Source organism: Arachis ipaensis, chromosome B2 (assembly GCF_059453495.1).
Source record: "Arachis ipaensis isolate K30076 ecotype BB chromosome B2, ASM5945349v1, whole genome shotgun sequence".
In the NCBI taxonomy this organism is placed as follows: domain Eukaryota; kingdom Viridiplantae; phylum Streptophyta; class Magnoliopsida; order Fabales; family Fabaceae; genus Arachis; species Arachis ipaensis.
The window spans coordinates 11518976-11541494 of NC_142437.1; the positions used below are offsets into that span (position 1 = coordinate 11518976).

General features: G+C 29.1%; 1 protein-coding gene across 1 annotated transcript in view; it reads left to right on the forward strand.

The window, feature by feature from the left end:
* The window catches only part of LOC107626885 (uncharacterized), a 29214-nt gene extending 6768 nt beyond the window's left edge, over positions 1–22446 (forward strand). Inside the window, exons 3-10 of the mRNA XM_088505637.1 lie at positions 1169–1947; positions 3214–3492; positions 3673–3890; positions 12718–14541; positions 14677–14928; positions 19513–20140; positions 21027–21139; positions 21604–22446. Of these exons, the coding sequence (XP_088361763.1) occupies positions 1224–1947; positions 3214–3492; positions 3673–3890; positions 12718–14541; positions 14677–14928; positions 19513–20140; positions 21027–21139; positions 21604–22446 (4881 nt within the window). The 5' untranslated portion in view covers positions 1169–1223. The remainder of the gene's footprint in view (positions 1–1168; positions 1948–3213; positions 3493–3672; positions 3891–12717; positions 14542–14676; positions 14929–19512; positions 20141–21026; positions 21140–21603) is intronic.
* Positions 22447–22519: the final 73 nt, after the last annotated feature.

Below are 22519 nucleotides of genomic sequence, written 5' to 3' on the forward strand. Positions count from 1 at the left end.
TAAAAAAATTAAAATTAAGGGGTCATTGCCCCCTTTCCTCCTACCTGGCTCCGTTCCTGCTTAGTCGGTAATAATTTGTACTCATATTTATAGAGATTTTGTACACAATAAACATACACTTTACACATATGTTTATTAAAGTTTTGCACATACACATAAATTATTACTATTTGCACTCAAAATTTTTAGAGTTTGAACATATAAATTAATAAAATTTATCTGTTAAAAATAATTTAGTATTTATATTCACCAAAATATAAACAAAACTACTAAAAATTACTAATTTTCAAAAATTTATCTTTTATTAATAATAATAATAATAATAACAAGAACAAAAATAATAATAACCATGATAATATCAACAATACTGTTTAATAGTTATTTTTATTCAAAAAAAATATTTTCTTATAAAATTTTAACACTTTATAAATTTATACTCTCATATAATTTATGCCACAAATATATTAATAGTAAAAATTCACATAAATATTACATAATTTAATTCTTTTTTTTATTACTTTTATTATTAATAGTTCATGATTTTTATTAATCTATCGTTATAATAGATTTTCATACTAAAGCCCAACCATTAAAGTTTTGGATAGAAATTATCCACTTAAAAAATACTAACAGATTTTTTTTCCTTCAAAATAAAGGCCCACATAATTTTGGTCCGTCTATTTACTCTTTTGCCCTGCTACTCACTAACAATAAGGCCTATCACTCTAACTAACAACTTTCACCCAACTCTCCACATGTCATGTGTTCATTCGTCAGTCAAAATTTAGCCACTCTTAGTCACTATAACCTTGGCCACCAAAGAATTACCCTATATATATATGCATTTAACCAATAAAAGAAAAAACACAAACATTAATTAACTTAGTATTTTTTCACTCTTCTTTTAATGTAATAAGAGAAAAATTTAAAATGTTTTAATACAATTAATAGGGCACTTATTTGATCTCTTTCTCACAATTCTATCATCGTTATGGGTAAATTTACAAAAAACAAAAAAAAAAAAGAAATAAAAGAACTATGATTAGAGATAAAAATGTTAAAACTTTAAAGAATAGAAATAAAACGGATATTATAAATCAGGGGAGTATTTTTACATTTCATCATTTATACATTTTCAATTTCTCATTGAGTTCTACATCATGTGTAGCATGAAGATGTAGCAAATTAAAAGGAGACCATTAGACCAAGGATGAAATAAAAGCATGTCGATCAGCTTTATACCGGACTTTTTGCAAGAACGTGTGTTCGATGCAGTAGCCGGTTTCTTAACAGAGCAAGTAAAGTATGTATGGGATTACGAGAAAAGATTCGATGATGTAAGCAAAGTTGTAGAGAATCTCAAGAATGACAGAGATGAGGTGCGCGATAGAGCCAAGGAAGAGGAAGGACGATATGGGAGAGCGATATACGATAATGTTTTAGAATGGCTGGCTCGTGTGGATGAAATTGTTGTTAAATATAATAAGTTCAAAGAAGATCATGATAATAATGCAGGGTATGCACTTGCTTTTCCATTTCAAAATTTAGACATAAGGTATCGTCAAAGCAAAATAGCCGAACGTATCAAAGAAGATGCTGAAAATTTGCAAAATGAGAAGCGTGATAGAATATCTCGCTGGCAGGGCCCACCTTCTTCAATGGGTTATGCGCTTCCTTCTGTTGAATATGAAGAGCTTGATTCAAGAAAACAAAATATGGAAGATGTCAAGAAAGCCTTGGAAGACTCGAGTCTTACAATGGTTGGTGTTCACGGCCTAGCTGGTATGGGAAAGACTACTTTGGTCATAAAAGCTATTAACACACTTCAAAGTGGAGAACCAAAGTTATTTGATATGGTCATTATGGCAAATGTGGGCAAAAATCCAGACATCAGAAAAATTCAAGGCCAGATTGCTGACATGCTCGGAATAACATTGCAAGAGGAGAGTAAGTGTTTATCTATATTCTATACCTATAATAAACGCAAACAACTATATTTTTAAATAATTGCTCAAACAAAGAAAAAGACGGTGAATTTTCAAATGTTGTTTGAGTGGATTTTTTTGAAAATAGTTGTTTAAGTTGCATTTTGCAACGTTCTTTGCTCTTTGGTATCTTTTCCCTCAATTTAATATTTTTTTTAACTTATTTACAAATTATTTTCAATACACCCACTTCAACCCCCTCTAATTAAAAGACATGTTTACCTCTACTTCCACTAATTAAAAAACGTTTTTTAGACTATTTTTCTGATTTTCTTTTTCTAATTTTACTTAAATAATATACGATTTAAAATATTACTGTACCAATTAAGTCACCATAATATATATATATATCAAATACTACTATATCAGTCACCAAAAAATACTACTATATCAAATTTCTTCTATTGTATAAATACAGACATTATAACTGGGTAACCCACGCTTTAGCCTGTTTCATAAAAATATTATTGTAGTAAGAATTTGGGACAGATCTACAAACATAATATCTAGAATATTGTTAAACTTAATAATACTTTACACAATAATACTGTGTGGCAAAAAAAAAAAAAATCATTAAGTCAATCACCTATATAAAATATGTGTTAAAATTTAAAAATATATTAAAAATAAATTAAATAACACATTTATTTTTCCACATAAATATATAATAACTAATTTGATAATTGATTTTTTTTTTATGGATATGGTATTTTTTTCTTTAGATTAATATTATGGTCATTATTTAATTTATATGAAGATATTTTTATATAAAAATAATAATTAATATATTAATATATATTATATTAAATAATTTTTAAATATTATCTTAACATAAAAATATCTTTATATAAATATTTATTTAAGAGTCCTGCTAGAGAGTTAATAGAGTATCTATATAATATGTACAATAAACTGTTTAATTGGTCCAATATGAAGTAAAAATAAAATTTACTCACATTAATCTTAATTTCAAAAGTAACCACCACCACATAATCCATCCCATTATACACATTGTACATTATAATTATTGGCTCTCGATACCTTTTTTTTTTTTTTTATATCTAATATTATTAATGTTCTCTCCTAAGTCTTTATCTTTGATGGATATGCCTTAAGAGACCCTCAATAGGTCTGATGGCAGTGTTGGGGTTGACTTGTTTTTTTTAAAGAAAAAATAAATTCTTCTGTTGTTTTTGTATTTTATATCTATGATAATTGTACAACGTAGGTGAGTATGCGAGAGCTATTCGCATAAGAGATAATTTGAAGAAAGGAAAAAGCACCCTTATAATCTTAGATGATATGTATGCAAAAATGGATTTGGATAAGTTGGGAATTTCATCAAAGAGTGGCGATGACAAGAAGAATCTCATTCTCAAACAAGGAATAAAATCTTCTAATCCCTCTGGAGCAGCTCAAACTAAGGAAGAGACAAAGACTGCTGAACAAAAGTCAGAAATAGATAGTGTTAGAAAATATTTGACAACTCAAAAATCAATAACAGAAGGTACCAAATTATAATGCACATATATTTTAATTTTTATTTGCATACGCATATCGTATATATATTTGTATAAGATAATACCTTAATTAAACTTTTAAAATTTGTAAGCAACATTTTTATTATCATATTTATATATTATACACATATATTGTATTCAATACTTATATCCATATTTTTGTATAGATAAGACGAGAACAGGGAAAAAAATTGAAGACACCTCTACTGGTTCTAGTAAAGTAGGGAAAGCAGCACAAGAGAATCAAAAAGGATGCAAAGTTTTGCTAATTTCCGAGGCAAAACAAGTATTATACCAGATGAATGTGAATGCAAATTCAATTATCTTTGTGGATGCCATAAAATCTGAGGATGATGATGATGCCAAAAAATTGTTCAAAAAAAGGGTTAGAATCTATTATTTATAAATACATTATTTTTAGCCAATTATCCGTTACTTATGTATATCTACATCAAATATTAAGCTAAAAATCTTTAAGATCGGACTAATATAAAATATGTAAATTTCATGGATATTGGTATTTTTATGTTTTTCTCAAGATATGGAGATCATTTAATAAAACAAGAGATTACTGGATTCCATATCTGTTTATGAGATTTTTTTATTTTAAAAAAAATGTTAAATACAATTTTATGTTTTAAAAATTTTTATTTTTGGAAAAAAGATTATTATGTTCGATTTCAGTATTATAAACTTTTAAGATATTTTATTTTTAAAAAAAAATTGATAGATTTAATTTGATCAAATGTTTCTGGATACGATTTGAGTCACATTGAAATTGTTGGGAATGATTTATTCTTTCTCCTCTCGGTATGCTAATACAAGCATATATATTATTACACCTCTCTTTCTCTCACATGCGTACTTCGCTCACGCCTTCCTCGTATAAAAATTACTTTGTATTATGGACCATCTAAATTAATTAATCACTAGTCTAACCAATAGTCAGTCACTTATATAACTTAGTTAGTTAGCTTCTCTGCAATGTAATTGATTAGTTAGTTAGAGTACTATTCCTTCACTAAGCAGTTAGACCCCTGTGTTATGTATATGTATATATATCCCATCTGTAACAGAATTAATCAATGAGATTACTCATTTTCTCTCTACATTTGCATGTTGTAACATGGTATCAGAAGTGAATTCTCTTCACAATTCCTCTCCACTTTCCTTCTCATTGTGATTTTTCAGAAAAAAATTTCCGATTTTCTTGCCTCAATTTTCTTCTCTTTCCTTTCTTTTTCGAACTGCTTGCTTCACCGATCCCGATCAAGATGTCCACAATTTCTGATTCGAATACCTCTCAAGGCAACTCGAACTCTCCGGCACAGTCTTTGCCGATTTCGCGAGGCTTATTCGCTTCAGTCCGGTGATCATCCAGGACTCATGCTTGTTTCTCAGCCACTCCAAGAAGACAATTATGCTTCGTGGTGCAGATCGATGCGTCTTGCTTTGAGTGATAAATGCAAGATTAGCTTCATTGATGGTTCTTTGCAGAAATCAGATCCAACTGTTCATCCCGTCCTTGCAGAATCTTGGCAATGCACCAACAACATCATCACGACGTGGTTGCTAAACTCGATCTCCACGGACATTGCTGCGAGTGTGATCTACGCGGGTTCAACCGCTCTCCTTTGGCAGGACCTGGAGACTCGTTTCTCTCAAAGCAATGCACCTCGCATCTTTGAGCTAAAACAATCTCTCATATCACTGACCCAAGGCTCTCTCTCTGTTTCACAATACTTCACGAAATTGAAGATCCTTTAAGAAGAACTCAATACCTTCAAGCCTCTGGTCTCGTGCTCCTGCGGTGGTGTCAAATCGATTCAAACCTACCATGATCAAGAATATGTCATGCTGTTCCTCATGGGGCTCAATGAAAATTTGGCAAATGTTAGAAGCCAAATCTTGTTATCAGATCCCTTCCCTTCAATTGGCAAAGTTTTCTCTTTGGTCTTACAAGAAGAGAAACAACGGGCACTTACTTCTCCTCAACCTAGCCAGCACATGGCATTCGCAGTCAAGCAGTCTCCGAAGTTCTTTATGTATCAAAATTTGAAGCCAAAGGGTAAGAAAGATTGTCCAACTTCCTCTCACTGTAGACTCATGGGACACACTGAAGACAAGTGTTATCACCTTCATGGCTATCCACCAGGCTATCTGCAAAACAAGACTCCCATGCCTCAGGTGCATCATGTGGCTCAAGTGAATCATGCTCCAGAAGTGCAAGATTCATCACCCACCTCTCCATTCTCTCTCACGGTAGCTCAATACAACCAATTGGTGACTCTTCTTCAACCACAGCAAGCTGTTCAAGACATTGAACCTGAGATATGTGCAGGTGAAGTGTTCTCTTCTTGTTACATGAACCAAAAGACAATTCTAAGTGCCTGGATTGTTGATTCAGGTGCTACCACCCATATCACCAACTCTTTTAATTCTCTAATTGACCCAAAACCGTTATCTAACCACTGCTTTACCTGATCATACCAAAATTCATGCATTAGCCATTAGTAATGTTGTCCTCAACCCCTCTTTAACACTTGTTAATGTCATATTCATTCCATCCTTTAGAGTCAATTTGATTTCAGTTAGTTTCTTTCTAAAATTGTCAAATTGTAGTGTCCTTTTTTCTGACCTATCATTTGTGATACAAGACAAGAACTCCAAGCAAGTGATTGGCAGAGGTGATGAAGTTGATGATCTGTTTGCTCTGCAATCACCATCCTTAATGCATGCTCTCTCTCTTGATGTTGATAATTGTCATTTAGTTTCTTCTATTAGTAGCTCTACTTGGCATGCAAGATTAGGTCATACGTCTGAAAAAGTCTTCAATAAGTTGAATTCTATTTTGTCTTCAACACCCTTAAAATTCAATCACTCCAATTGTGATGTGTGTCCATTAGCCAAACTTAGGCGTTTATCCTTTCAATCAAATAGTACCTTTTGTTCTGCCATTTTTTATTTGGTTCACTGTGACATTTGGGGGCCTTATCGTGTCCCTACATATAATAATATGAGATTTTTTATTGTTGTGGATGATCACTCTAGATTCACATGGACCTTCTTGTTGAAACATAAATCTGATGCTGCTAATACTCTTATCAATTTCTTTAATATGGTTGAGACTCAATTTAAGACCAAGGTGAAGCAAATACAATCGGACAATGCAGGTGAACTTTTCCTCACCGAATACCTCAATTCGAAAGGGATAGTGCATCAATTCTCATGTGTCGAAAGGCCTGAGCAGAACTCCGTAGTTGAACAAAAACACCAGCATTTGCTCAATGTGGCTCGGGCTCTATTCTTCCAATCCAAGGCTGCAATTGAATTTTGGGGTGAATATGTTCTGACTACCACATTTTTAATCAATAGATTGCCAAGTCCAGCCCTTCAATATAGCTCACCGTATGAGAAGTTATTCTCCAAACAGCTGGACTATCATTCTTTACGGGTCTTTGGTTGTCTAACTCATGCTTCCACCCTCATTTTCAAATGACACAAATTCTCTCCACGTGCAGTGTGGTCAGTTTTCATTGGATATCCTTCTGGCTACAAAGGATATAAGCTCTATGATCCAATCGCTAAGAAGATTTTTATCTCGAGGGACGTTACCTTTGTGGAGTCTGAGTTTCCATTTTAACAATCCTCTAAGACTTCCAGCACCATTGTTGATATCTTTCCTGATGTGGTCATGCCTCTTTGCCTTCCCGATGTGACACCTAGTTCCTCTTCACCTGCTACCAATGTAGAGCCACAACTTCAACAAGTCCCAGCTTCATCTCAGGCGATTCCAACCACTGAGCCTCGCCGAACATCTAGACCATCAAGACCACCTCCGTACCTCAAGGATTATCAATGCCACAATGTTTACCACATGAATTTTAAATATCTCTCTCAACCTCGCTGTGCTTTCATTGCCAATGTTGTTGTAATCCCTGAACCTGCCTTCTTTCATCAAGCAGTCAAGTTTTCAGAATGGCGAAGAGCAATGGATGAAGAGCTCCAGGCCATGGAAGACACAAATACTTGGTCTTTGGTGCCCCTGCCTGCTGGCAAACACACCATTGGATGAAGATGGGTCTACAAAGTCATATGCAAAGCTGATGGTTCTGTGGATAGATATAAAGCTAGACTCGTTGCAAAAGGATACACCCAACAAGCTGGTATAGACTTTAAGGAAACATTCTCACCTGTGGCAAAACTCACCACTGTTCGAGTGCTTCTGTCATTGGCAGCCATAAACAAATGGTCTTTGCTTCAAATGGATGTGAACAATGCTTTCTTGAATGGGAATTTATTCGAAGAGGTATATATGGACCTACCTCTCAGCTACAATTCCAAAAATTCTGGACTTATATGTAAGTTGAACAAGTCCATTTATGGTTTGAGGCAGGCTTCCCGTCAATGGTTTTGCAAATTCTCTTCAGCTTTGCTTAACCACTACTTTAAACAATCGAGGAGCGATTACTCCCTTTTCACCTATGGTAGTGGCAACCAAACAGTCTATCTCCTTGTATACGTCGACGACATTATCCTGGCCACTCCATCTAAGGACATACTGTACAAGGTGCAAAAGTTATTGGAATCGCTCTTCAAATTGAAGATTCTTGGTGATTTGAAGTATTTTTTTGGGTTTGGAATTGGCAAAATCATATGAGAGAATTGTTTTTAGCCAATGTAAGTACACCCTCAGCATCCTTAAAGACACCAATTTTGCTGAATCTAAGCCTACCTCTTTGCCTATGGAACCCAACCTAAGACTTAGTAGCTCAGATGGGGAGTTACTCAAGGATCCCGCAAGCTATAGAAGGCTTATAGGGAGATTGATGTGCCTCACCATCTCGCGCCTGGACATCACCTACGCTGTCTCCACCCTTAGCCAACTTCTGTCCCAACCTTGCACTGCACATCTTCATGCCATTCATCATTTGTTGCGATACATCAGAGGCACCGTAGGGCAAGGCTTACTTTTTTCGGCAAACTCCGAGAAGAGACTAATAGCTTATGTGGATGCAGATTGGGCGGGTTGTCCGGATACTAGACGGATTGTCACTGGGTTCTGTGTGTTCATTGGAGATTCCTTTGTTGCATGGTAATCGAAGAAGCAGACCACAGTCTCCAGATCATCTGCAGAATCTGAGTATCGGGCCATGGCAGCAGCGGCTACTAAACTCACATGTCTGAAAGGCCTCCTGTTTGACTTTCAAGTTGATATTTCTTTTTCTATGCTGTTTTGTGATTCTCAATCTGCTATTCACATAGCATCCAATCCCACTTTTTATAAGAGAACTAAGCACATAGAAGTGGATTGCCACTTTGTGCACGAAAAAGTGGTTGCAGGGTTTATTAGGCTCGTTCATGTTTGGACGCAATATCAACTAGCCGATGTGTTCACCAAGCTAGGACCCCAACTCAATTCAACAATCTCATTTCCAAGTTTGGTATAATAAATCTTTATCTGCCAACTTGAGGGAAGATATTATGGATCATCTAAGTTAATTAGTCACTAGTCTAACCAATAGTTAGTCACTCTCGTAACTTAGTTAGTTAGCTTTTCTGCAATGTAATTAATTAGTTAGTTAGAGTACCATTCTTTCACTAAAAAGAAATCAGCCAATATATCAAGCAATAATTAAAAATAAATAAATATTCAGTCACAATTTTTTTGAAATTACTTTTATCTTTTTTGTTTTTCTTTTTTTTTTTAACACTACAATTTTATTTATCACCACAAGTAATTTATCTCCACCGCACCAACCATCACTGTTGCCTGCCTGCCACAATTGCCGCTGTGGATCCCCACTTTTGGAGACTACCGCAAGCCACTTCTACCGCTGGAAATCACCACAGTCTACTTCTGTCGTCACCAGTCACACTAGGATTGACAATGGGTAGGGTAAGGTAGGGTTTGGACTCTACTTTAATCCTATCCGTCGATTAAAAATTTCATTAAAATTCTACCTACCTTATCTGCCAGTTGAGAATCTCTCAACTCTAACTCTACCCGCATCTTAAAATTTTAAACCCTATCCTATTCTACTATACCCACAGAAATATCAAATTTTTTCAAAATAAATATAAAATTTAATCATTCTGAATTTCATATATTAATAAAATAAAAATAAAAAATTAGTGCTTTAAATTACTAAATTAACTAACTAGTTTAGTGGTTGCTCATTTATTGTAAGTCATTATATGAAAGAAGTTATGGATTCAACACTTACTTCCTTCACTGTATACCTGGTAGGGTACACCCACAACTCATACCCTACCTTACCCACAGGCATACCCGGACCGATCTCTACCCTATTCACAATGGAACGAATTGGGTCGGATTTGATACCCACAAATAGGGTATGAATTGCCAGCCCTACGTCACACCATCAGTCATTAATATCTTAAATTTTAAATTGTAAATCTAAAATTCTAAATCTTAAATTTAAAATCTTCAACTTTTTGCACATTAAATTCTAAATTATAAATTTAAACATTAAATTTTAAATCATGAATACTAAATTTTAAATTCTAAATTCTAAGCATTAACTTTAAACACTAAATCTTAAATTGTTTGACTTAAAGAATTTTAGATATTTTATTATTTCTAGTTTTGGATGTTTCGCCTTTTATTTATTGTGAATTGTTGGTTATTTTAATTTTTTGGCTAAAAATTGTTATTTTCCCTATTTTTGCATACAAAAATTATTGCAGAAATAGAATCTTGCACCAATATTTAATATAAAAAATTCTAAAAATTATATAAATATCATATTCCAAAACTCTAAAAGAAATTTTACTATATTCAAAATAACTATATAATATCATGTTTACCCACTATGACACGTATAAGAGTTAGTAGTAGTACTCATTCTTATACTAAAGATAGATATGTTATTCTCAAATAATTTTTAACTAGAATAAGATTCGCCCGATACGCGGGTCATAAATTAATGATATTATATAATATATTTTAATAAGTAATATATTATTTAAAAATTAATTAAAATATATCTAAATTAATATTAAATTTGATATATTTTTTATTTAAAATATTTTGTAATTTAACTATTTTTTATATTAAAATTATACAAAGTTACATTTTCATATATTGTTTTTATTTTAGATTTGTTTTAATTAACAGATTTAGTTTTTTTATATGGTGTTTATCCTTTTGATTGTATTTATCCTCTTGATTGTTGTTGAAGTTGTTTCTTTTTTCATCATGTCATATATTCTTGTGGAGACATATTTATTTTAAATGGTTAACTTGTATATATTTTCTGTTGCCTTTTTTTTTTTTATCTTTGTATATATGTTTTTCATTTAAAGATGTGTCTTAGATTTATTTACTTTTTTTCCTCTTCAATCTCTTAATTTGTATGTCATCTACGTTTGAAGATATTAGTGTTGGTAAAATTAGTTCCTATAATAAATGAAAAATATAAATGAGCAACGTAAATGATATCTTAAATAAATAAAATTTTTGTTGTATTACTTGTTTTATTTGTTGTAATAGGAGTTGAGTTTCATTATTTTTTGTTGGGACAAATGTCTTGATAATAGTGTATTGTTGAGAGCATAGTTAAAATCATTTACTTTGATGTCAAATATAAGTGTGAGATTGTATAAATTTTTTAATTGGGATAGTATTTCAGTATCATTGTTGTCTTGGAGTGTAATTAGATTTAAGGTAGTTGTACTTAATAAATTTTCTTTTTGTTTTTCTATCAAATAGCATACAAATTGTTGTAGCATTTTGATCTAAAACTTTTAATTTATTTTTGAATTTATAATAATGATTCAGTTAGTAATTTATAATTTGATGGAATTTTTTATGGTAAGTATAATTTGATATAATTTTTTATAATTTTATCTATAATAATTTTTGTGGATTTTCTTTTGACATCTACTTATTCTTTTTCTCCTAATGCATACAGTTTTTCAATGACATATATAATAGTAAGAATAAATTTTTTAAAATATTTATTGTGTGTATATATAATATATTAAATAAATTATTTTTAATAAAAATAATTTAAATAGCATAAAGTAAAAATACTTGTTAATAATTTTTTATGTTATAGCACAACAAATTCATTTTTTGTAGATTTTTTTTTGACATCTATTTATTTTTCTTCTTCTAGTATATACAGTTTTTTAGATAAGTTATTTTTAATAAGAATAATTTAAATAGTATAAAGTACAAATATCTGTTAATATTTTTTTAACTCTTTTTGTTAGATATTGTCTCAAATGATACAAACTCAAAATAATATTAAAAATAATTAAAATTGATTCTTTAATTTAAATAGTATATTGAAATAAGTATAATTATAAAGATCTTAAAATATAATTATATATAAAATATTATAAAATAATAAAAATATAAATAGTAAAAGTAATAAAAGTGTTTTTTTCGTAAATTTATTTTAAAAGACAATAAATATTTTATTAAAAATTTATTAATTAATTTTTAAATTTTGCTAAGTAATTAAAATTGATGATATGGCATTATTAATAAAGAAAATATGATTTAAATTCAATATATAAAAAATTGATATTAACTTTTATATAATAAAATAAATAGATAGATATATAAACTCATATTTTATTATTCTTGGCCACCACTTAAACTTCTTTCAGAGGGAAAACCTGTTTCTCTCTATGTAATTTAACCATTGTACCTCTATTACATATCTGTATGTAATCCTCCAAAATAGTTACTTCACATTTGAAATGTACAACAATTTAAAGGAGAATTTTATAGTGTGTAGGAGTTATTATTTAATTTTTGATTAACTTATTTTTTATAATAAATTATAAATATTGAAAAATTATTTATTTTTATATTTTTTAAATTAAATATTAATTCTTACTTTTTTTTTTTAACAAGTTAGACACTATTTTATTTTTAAATATCATAACAATCATTCAATTTAAATTACATTTTGTATGTCGCACAGTAGCCTACACTATACATTTTATTTATTCCTTTGATTTCAAATACTTACAGCCACTATTTGCAAAGTGATTAGACCCCATATTTTATTAGTAGTATATGTATTAACAGATTATAGTATACATCAGAATCCAGTATATTGTTACTTCAAACTTGTTAAAGTACATTGACAATTTTCTTTTCTCATAAAATTGTTTTGATTATATATCATATCATATTGTATTCAATACTTGTATTCTTTTATACAAAATAGGCAGGAATAGCAGATGATGATAAAAGCTCTAATCGTGCACGGTTAGCTATTGAGATTGCCATGAAATGTTCTGGATTGCCCATGTCAATAGTTACAACGGCAAAGGCATTGAAAAACCAAAGCGACTCAGTTTGGGAAGAGACCCTTAAAACACTTGAAAGGAAAAAGCTTACAGGAACATCTGAATATTCTACAAAGTTGAGTTATCAACTTTTAGAAAATGAGGAACTCAAGCGTATCTTCTTGCTTTGTGCTTGTTTGGGTCAAGATGCATTGGTCTCAGACTTAGTGAGATTATGCATTGGTTTGGATTTTCTTGAAGGCGTCTACACAGTAAGAGATGCCAGAGATCAAGTGCAAATGTTGCTTATGCATTTAGAAGAGTCAGGTTTGTTGTCTAACAGTTATTCAAATGATCGTTTCACGATGCAAAACCTTATTCGCAATGCAGCTTTGTTGATAGCATCAGAAAATAATGTGTTCATGCTGGCGAAAAGAAAGCTAGATGAATGGCCTGATGATGATAAACTCAAGCGATACACTGCTATTTTCTTACATCAATGTGATGTTGAGTTTCCTAAAAATTTAAAATGTCCTAAACTGAGAGTATTTCATTTTCACAATAACCATCAACATTTCAAAATACCAAAAGACTTTTTTGGAGGAATGAAAGAACTTAGAGCGTTGGTTCTGCTTGGGATTGATCTCTCCGAAATGTCTTCATCAATGAAATACCTAACAAAACTCCGAAAGCTTTGTTTGGAGGAATGCATAAATCTAGATGAGAACTTATGCATCGATGTTGGCAAGTTTATGAAGAATCTAAGAATTCTAAGCTTTTCTGGATCTGATATTAAAAGCTTGCCCACTGAATTTAAGGATTTGTCAAAGCTGCAAATTCTTGACTTAAGTAATTGCTCCCAACTAAAATCAATTCATGCTGGTGTAATATCTAGCTTGACTAATTTGGAGGAGTTGTACATGAGAAACACTTTGGTTGAATGGAGGGTGGATAATAATAGAGAGGAAACTGAAAACAAAAATGCTAGTCTTTCGGAGTTGGGACATCTAAATCAGATAACAAATGTTGACTTACAAATCCCAAGTGTTTCCCATTTGCCAGAAAACTTGTTCTTTGATAAACTGCATAGCTATAAAATTGTAATTGGCTCGTCAAGTACACATTTGGAGCCAGATTTCAAGATTCCGGAGAAATATCAACTGTTGAGGTATTTGGCAATACTGGAGAAAGATGTTGGCATTCATTCTCAGAAAGGGATCAAAATATTGTTTGAAAGGGTTGAGAATTTGTTGCTGGAAGAACTCAACGGTGTCCAAGACATCTTTTATGCACTGAATTTGAAAGGGTTTCCATGTCTTAAGACTTTGTCCATTGTGAGTACTTCTAGCATTCGATATTTGATCAACCCACAGGAGAGGAAGCATCCTGAGAACGCTTTTCCGAAACTGGAGACATTGCAAATCTACAAGCTCGATAACATGGAGCAACTATGCTCTCGCGTGTCACTTTCATCATCCTCATTTTGTAAACTGAAAGTTGTCAAGATTAAGCTTTGTGGTTCATTAAAGAATGTCTTTTTAATGTCTATGGTCAAGCTTTTGGTTGCTCTTCAAACAATTGAAGTTTCGGAATGTAACTCTCTAAAGGAGATTGTGTTTGCGGAAGATCCACAAGATGCTAATGCGTCGAAGTCTCTTAAGTTTCAAGAATTACGCACTTTGACCTTAAAATCATTACCTGAGTTTCATGGATTCTGTTCCATTTCATCTACAGCGCAACAAAAAGTATTGTTGGATGAACAGGTCAGTTCAGAACTATAGAACAAATTTATTTTTCTTTTACATTTTAAATTTTAGTTAATCAACATTTACATATGATGTTTTTTTTTTTTCTCATTTGACATAAATTAATAGTTATTATTTGTATTTTCTTCATAGGTTGAATTCTCAAAATTAGAGAGATTAGAGTTGTGCTCTATCCAAATCCACCAAATATGGAATGGCAAAAATCCTCCTTTTGGAAAATTGGTACACTTGGAAGTGAATGGTTGTGATAATTTAAAAAGTTTGTTAACATTGTCTATGGCTATAAATATGAAGACTCTCCAAAGTCTATCTGTCAGCGAGTGTGACAACATGATGCATATTCTTCTCAACGAGAACAGCAATGATACTCAAAGTGAAAAGAAGGTATGTACGTAATTTGGCCATTGATTCCATATATTTTTATTTTATAACCACGAATGAATAAGATTCATATATCATTACAACAAAATTTTGCTTTCTTGATTGTTATTAGTGTAGAAGAAACAATTATTTTAGAGTAGTAGTATTTATTTTTTGACAAATAATAATTGTATAAGAAAGTATTTAAACATATTTTGGACTACTAATAATTATTTTAAAAAAGGCGTTTGGGAGTCACCCAAAAAAAAAAGGCGTTTGGTATTCTTAATGTTCAATAATTATATATGTATATATTTAAAAGGAGAGTAAAGTATTGTGCGCAACGTTTGGGGTAAATTTTAAAGTTGTTCCTACCGTAAATCGTTTTTAAAATTGGCTCAATGTTATCCTGTCATTAGGAATCTGTTAACATAATTGACTGCCGGATAAAATTGAGACAATTTTAAAACATTAGAAACTTAAATAGAACGAAAACATTATGGATAAAAACGATACATAGAAATAAATTTTAATTTTATCCTTTAATAATATCAGTTTTTTACGATACATAGTTATTCAATTATTTTTAATCACATTTAAGTAAATTACACTTAATCACATTACTTTTATTCTAAATAAATTTATTTTTTTAAAATTTGACTTTTAAAGATTTTTACTCTTAAACATTAAAAAATTTCGATACATTAGAGACAAAAGGTACAATTTATACTTTATTGTATATGTATATTTTTTTTCGCAAGTTTATGTACTATTCATTCTACAAACATTTCATGATGAGTAAAAAAATCTTTAAGAGTAAAATTATAAAAAAATAAATTCATTTAGAATAAAAGTAATGTGATTAAGTTTAATTTATTTACATGTGGTTAAAAAATAATTGAATAACTATGTATTGTAAAAAATTGATATTATTGAAAGATAAAATTTATTTTTATGTATCATTTTTGTCCCCAATATTTTCATCCTATTTAAATCCCTAACGTTTCAAAATCGTCTCAATTTTTTCCCGCCGTTAATTCTGTTAACAGATTCTTAACGGCAGAACAACATTGAGTCAATTTTGAAACGTTAGGATTTAAATAGGATGATTTAAATGTTAGGAACAATTTTGGGACTTACCCCAAATGTTGGGGACAAAACTCTTAAAAGTACTTTTCAAAAACGATACTTTATTCTTAAAAGTACTTTTCAAAATAAAATACATGTTAAAATATAAATACATGTTAAAAATAAATTAAATCATATATATATTTATATATAAATACATTATTAACTGAATTTAGTGAGTGAATTTAGTATATAAATAGTATTTTTGTTTTTTTGTTGGAGTGTTAGACATCATGGGATCCCGAAAAAAAAACCAAGAAAAAAAAAAACAAAAGAAAAACCAAACTAAGCAACCTCTTTAAGCCTGAGGGTTCCAATAAAATCAAGAGTCGGAGCAAGATATAAATATGGAGATGGAGTCAAAAATGTGGAGGTTGTGGGGGAGATTTTGTTCTTTCTTGGCTAATAAATTAGCAACACAATTAGCTTTTCACAAGGTATGCCACCATCTTAAATCTCGGATACGAGCCGTATTTACTCTGATATTTTCAAGGAGCGAGTGCAAAAAAAATGCACCTATTTTTTATTAGGTTAATCGTTGTTACTTGTTGGAGAGTCAAACTCAAAAACAAGGTTTTAGATTGGGTTAAATACAATTTTGATTATTAAGGTAGGAGTTAAACATTTTTTTTGTTTTTAATATTTTTTAGTTACAAAATTATTCATAAGATTTAACTTAATTTTAAAATTGTTATTCGGACAAAAATATCTATCAATCAATCTATGTAGTGATATTAAAATTCTTTTTCCTTCAATTTTTTTTGAGATAAGAAAAATTAAAGTAGTTCTCTGGTCGTTCTTAGATATTTCACGTCATTTCATTTTTCCATATAAAATTTTTCTTAGGTGGCATACATAATATTCTTTAATCTATATAATGATACTAAGTTTTTTTCCCCTCTATGTACCCTTAAGAAAATTTAATGATGATAGGTTATGAAAAAAAGTTAACATTAGCAATACTTATTAAAATCTATTTAAAGGATAATTATTTCAAATAAATTTTAAAAAGTCACAAGAAAAAGTTCCTATGTGCTAATTTATTCCTTTAATAAGAAATATCGTTACTTGGAAAAAAGAATTTAAATTGAATTTTATCATCAAGATAATCTTAAACAAGAGACCATAAATTTAGCACAATTATAATATTAAAATTTCTCAAGAAGAGAGAGTTCTCTGCAATGTGTTAGTATATATTTTTCATTCATTCTTAATATTTTTCTATTATGTCACATTATACTTTTTTTCAAGGTGGCATAATCTAATTTCTTTTTTCTTTACATTGACTTAAAATTCTTCTTATCTTATTATCTTACTTTTTTTATATTTTTTTTTTGGTTACTATATCTTTTTTTAACGCCATCATCTATAATATGTGTAATTATGCTATAAAATTATTTATTTATATAATCACATTTAGAAGCATAGTAATTAAATAGCATTTATGTAACCAACTTATTATCAATTCATAATTTTCACATTTATTCTGCGTATTTAATCTTAATGTTATTCTTTTAATAAATATAATTGAGTTATAAAATTTATTTAATTATTTTATATGAATTTCATATCTTTCCATTCTTCTTTATAAAATTAATATTTAGACTTATTTTTCATATTATTTTTATTCTTTATTTTTATTAAATTACTGATTGCCTTCAATATTAATGTATGTTATTTTTTTAATAAATATAAATTGAGTAATAAAACTTAATTTATTCCCTTCTTTTATATTCTTTCTTATGTAGGTTTATTATAAAAGTCAATATTTATTTTATCATTCTTTATATCCTTTTATATAATCTCATATTTTTATACTGATTTTAATAATTGATTTTAGTGTACATGTAGCAGAGTAGTTACTAATATCATGCCTCTTATTGTTTCTCTTCTATTCTTAACCATAATTCTTCTTTAAGTTTTCTAATTATATGTATTAGATGATAAACTCCCTAAAACACTAGAATATATAATGTTCTTTTATATTATTTTAGTCTTTCATTTTCTAAGTCTAATTGTATTTATTAGTTATATATTGTCTTTGTCATTTATATATTATTTTTCTTTTTCTTTTAACTATTTATATAGTAGTTGTAATAATATTATTGAAAATAGATTTTATTTTGATTTATAAAAAATAAAATAAAAAAATTAAATATTATTTAATTTTTAACTATTGAAATATTATATTCATACTTGTATATTATCTAATACTTTTATCCTTGTAATATAATATTTAAATATAACTAAAAAATACTATAAAAGTAACAATAGAAGTTACTACGTACTTAAAATGAATAAACATAAATATAATTATATGAAGTTAAATAAATAAACTTCAATTCAATATTTGCATAATTTTATTTATAGTCCATTTATAAGTTTATATATAAATTTTTTGTTTTAAACTATTTTATATATTTTTATAAAAAAGTATATATATATATATATATATATATATATATATATATATATCTCTTAAGTTTTGTCACCGAAAATGTATCTTAGTGTTAAGACTTAGTTTGATAAAGTTTTTATTTTTTTAAAAGTGTAGTATTTATATGTTTAGTAAATCAAATTAAAAATAACGTTTAATAAACACAAACAACAATTATACTTTTAAAATTTAAAAATATTATAAAAGACATAAATTTGAGTGTTAAAATTAAAAATTAGTTAATATATGAATTTATATTAGACTTTAAATTTTAAAAAATATAAACTAATTTTAAAAAGCTACACCTGTAAATATTTTAAAAGATACCTCGATCTTTTAAAAATTACAAACATAAATACGTAATCTTTTTTATTTATTAAATATAAAATAAAAAATTTATTTTTTTAAAGAGTAAAAGCACTTAAGTCACCAAAAAAAAAGAGTAGAAACACTTTTTCAAAAAATTTTATCAAACAAAAGCTAAATTAAATTAAAGCTCAACATTGCAATATTATGATTTTGAGTTACTGTTACTAGTTTTGTTCGTGATGCCAACTTGCAAATAGCAATCAGGGGCGAAGCTACAGGTATGGGAAGGGGTAATGGCCCTCCCAAATTTTTAATTTTTGTTAAAAAAAAAATAATAAACATAGTCCTAATTTTTATATATTTTTCAGTTCCTCTTTTTTTGGGTACACTTTTTTAATTCTCCTTTCATTCATAAAAAAAAATCAATCCATTTTTATATAACATTAACAAAGTATAATAGTTTTAAGTTTAGTCTAATAGTTTACTATATTTAAAAAATAAAATATAAATTTTTTTTTCTCTCAATATCTTCATCTACTCAAATTCCTCACTTTTATTTTATACAGGTAATAATTTTAGTAAATTATTAAACACCGTCTCCCTAAATAGTTAATATAGCTTCGCTCCTAATAGCAATGCAAGCATTTCTTTGGCGATCTTTCTTTGTTGGTTTGATTTTGTGACATTTGACTTAATTTGAGTTTTTTGCTATTGCATTGTGAACCACAAAACAGGTTACCATCTTTCCAAATTTGAAGAGTATTAAAGTGAGAAGCATGAAGACTTTGAGTGGGATATGTGATAATAAATTAGAACTCCCAAAAGCCTCTTTCGAAAAGTTGGAGAGCCTAGCCATTGATGAGTGTCATAAACTGGACCATGTTTTCACTTCTAATGTGGTGGGAATATTTCAGCATGTAAGCAACTTAAGCGTTACCAATTGTAAGTCAATGAAAGCTATATTTGAGACAACGGCTTCAGCTTGGGAAAAGAAGCGAACTTCTAAGGATGCAACACCCAAGTTGCAAGATGTTCATTTTGAATCACTTCCAAAATTAGAGTATATGTTCAACATGAAGATAAAACAGCTTGAAGAGATTCTTAAGTTAAACAATTTGCATAAAATATGGGTTCAAGATTGTAAAAGGTTGGAAAATATATTTTCTGCTCCTGTCGCTAAAACACTTGAAAATAATCTTGAAGAGCTTGTGGTCTCGGATTGCTCTCAATTGAGGGAAATTGTTGCCAAGAAAAAAGAAGAAGATGCCAGCAGTCTTATTGAATTTAACTTTTTGAAACTTGCAACAATCAAATTTTTGAAATTCAAGAGTTTCTATCCACCAGGAACTAAGACCATCTCCAGTAGGGAACTCATCCCAGTTCCTGTTTATGGCCCACCTGTCATAAAAAGTAACTCCACATCAGCTTTTGCGTTATAAACAATAAATAGGAACTCAAAGCATCTCTCTCTTCTCCATTAGGAGGAACTAACTTTAGTCCCTATTGTGGTCCCACTTAATTAATTAATTAAAATACTTAAAATTAATATAATTAATTTTTTTTAATAATATTATTTAAATTTATAAATTTAAAATAATTCATTATTAAAAGATATTAATATTAAATAAATTCATATATAATAATAATACACAATATATAATTCGAGATTATACTAATTTATAGTTTTGTGTTTACAACTGCTAATTTTAATAATATCATTATCATTTTAAATTTTAAAAATAAAAATAACCAACTCAACTAAAAATTATTTTATAAGATATAAAAATTAAATTTATTTTTTAATGTAAGTAAATTTAATTAATTATAATTTAATATAATAATATAAATAATATTCAATATTAATTATAATATAAATAATTAATATAAATTATTAATTAAATAAAAACTTAATTATTTAATTTAATTAATAATTTATATTAATTATTTAAATAATTAATATAAATTATTAATTAAATAAAAATATAATTATTTAATATAATTTTTATTATAATTATTACTAATTTAATTATTATTTAATTATTTAATTATTTCAGATTTTATATTATTATATTTTTATAATAATTTGCCAAATGGCAAGTTATTATTGGTTAATTTGAGTCCCTGCTTAGAGGGACTCCCTTACCTTGATCCTTGTGCAGGAACTCACTCCTTTTCTCCTCCAATGGTTAGAGTTCCTATATGTTAGAAAAAAGTCAAAGAAGAACTCACCATTGGAGGTGCTATAAAGAAATAAAATTTCCAGCACTGAACAACTTGTCTATTGAACAATGTGACAAGTTAGAACCATTCAGAGAAGAAATCATAGATGAACAAACAAAGCCTGCCCTCTTTCCTGAAACGGTAATAACAATACCTTCAAACTCTTATTTCTATTGTTATTTCATAATAGCAGAAGAAAAATAACTTAGAATAAAATAAAATTGATTAGATTTAATGGGCGTGGTTGTAAATTAAACTTTTACATTATCATCAAATAAAAATATCTCTGAGGTTTGATAGAAGATTATATTTTTAGGTCTAACATGAGTATATATATATATTTTATATTATGCTCTATTATTAATTACTAGGGACATGCTTTATTTATTCCTTTTTCGATTTAACCTTTAATCATTTAAAAAAAATCAAATAAAATATTTTTCATGATCGGATGAAATTTTACAAAATCAAGATATCGTCACAACTAAACCCCAATTAAAAATTTAAAATGACGTAGAATACGTGCATGCATTTATATTTTGATATATTTAACTTTAATTATGCATACTAAATTAATTTTTCTTCATGATTTATTCCATGTGTAGGTAATGAACAATTTGAAGTCAATTCAAATTGAGTGGAGACATGCAACGTCATCGACTAACTATGATTATCGAAGGGACCATCTAGAAGAGCTTCAATTATCTAGACTGAAGGATACTAAAATTCTGTATTCTTTCCTTTATAGCAATCCTAATATGAAGAATCTATGCTTGAACGATGCTTCTTTTGAAGAATTGGTGCCTCTTGAAAGGCTTGCTAAGATTGAAAGCTTAGGTGTTGTCCCACAGCTGAAAAGCTTGAAGCTAACAGATCTACCTTATCTTGAGAACATTGGCTTCGAAAGAGACCCCATTCTTCAAAGGATAGAGTCATTGGTTTTTCAAAATTGCCCAAGTTTGAAAACCATAGCACCTTCTGATGTATTTCTCTCTAACTTGACAAAGCTTGAAGTGGTTAACTCTGGCACATTAAAATATTTAATGTCACCATCAACTGCTAGAAGCTTGGGTCAACTCAACACCATGAAGGTAATTAATTGTGAATCTCTTGAGGAACTTGTATCAGAGGAAGGACAAGAAGATCATAAAGACAATGATGACATCATTTTCAAACAATTGACGACAATTGAACTTGTGTCTCTCAAGCGCCTGGAAAGCTTTTGCAGGTCCAAGAGTTGTGCGTTTCAGTTTCCATCATTAGAGAAATTTGTGGTGAGTGCTTGTCCCGAATTGAAAAGTTTCTCCCAAGAAGAACACATGAAACCGCCGCCCAAGTTGGGAAAAGTATATGTTGTCCATGAAAAAGACAAGGTGGAAGCGTACTGGACAAACAATTTACAAGAAACAATACGAGATATATTCAACAAAAAGGTATTGTCTAAATAAATTATTTGACTCGAATAAGATTGTTTGAATTAGAGGTAAAGAATAATATAGGAAATATAATTGTAAATTTAAT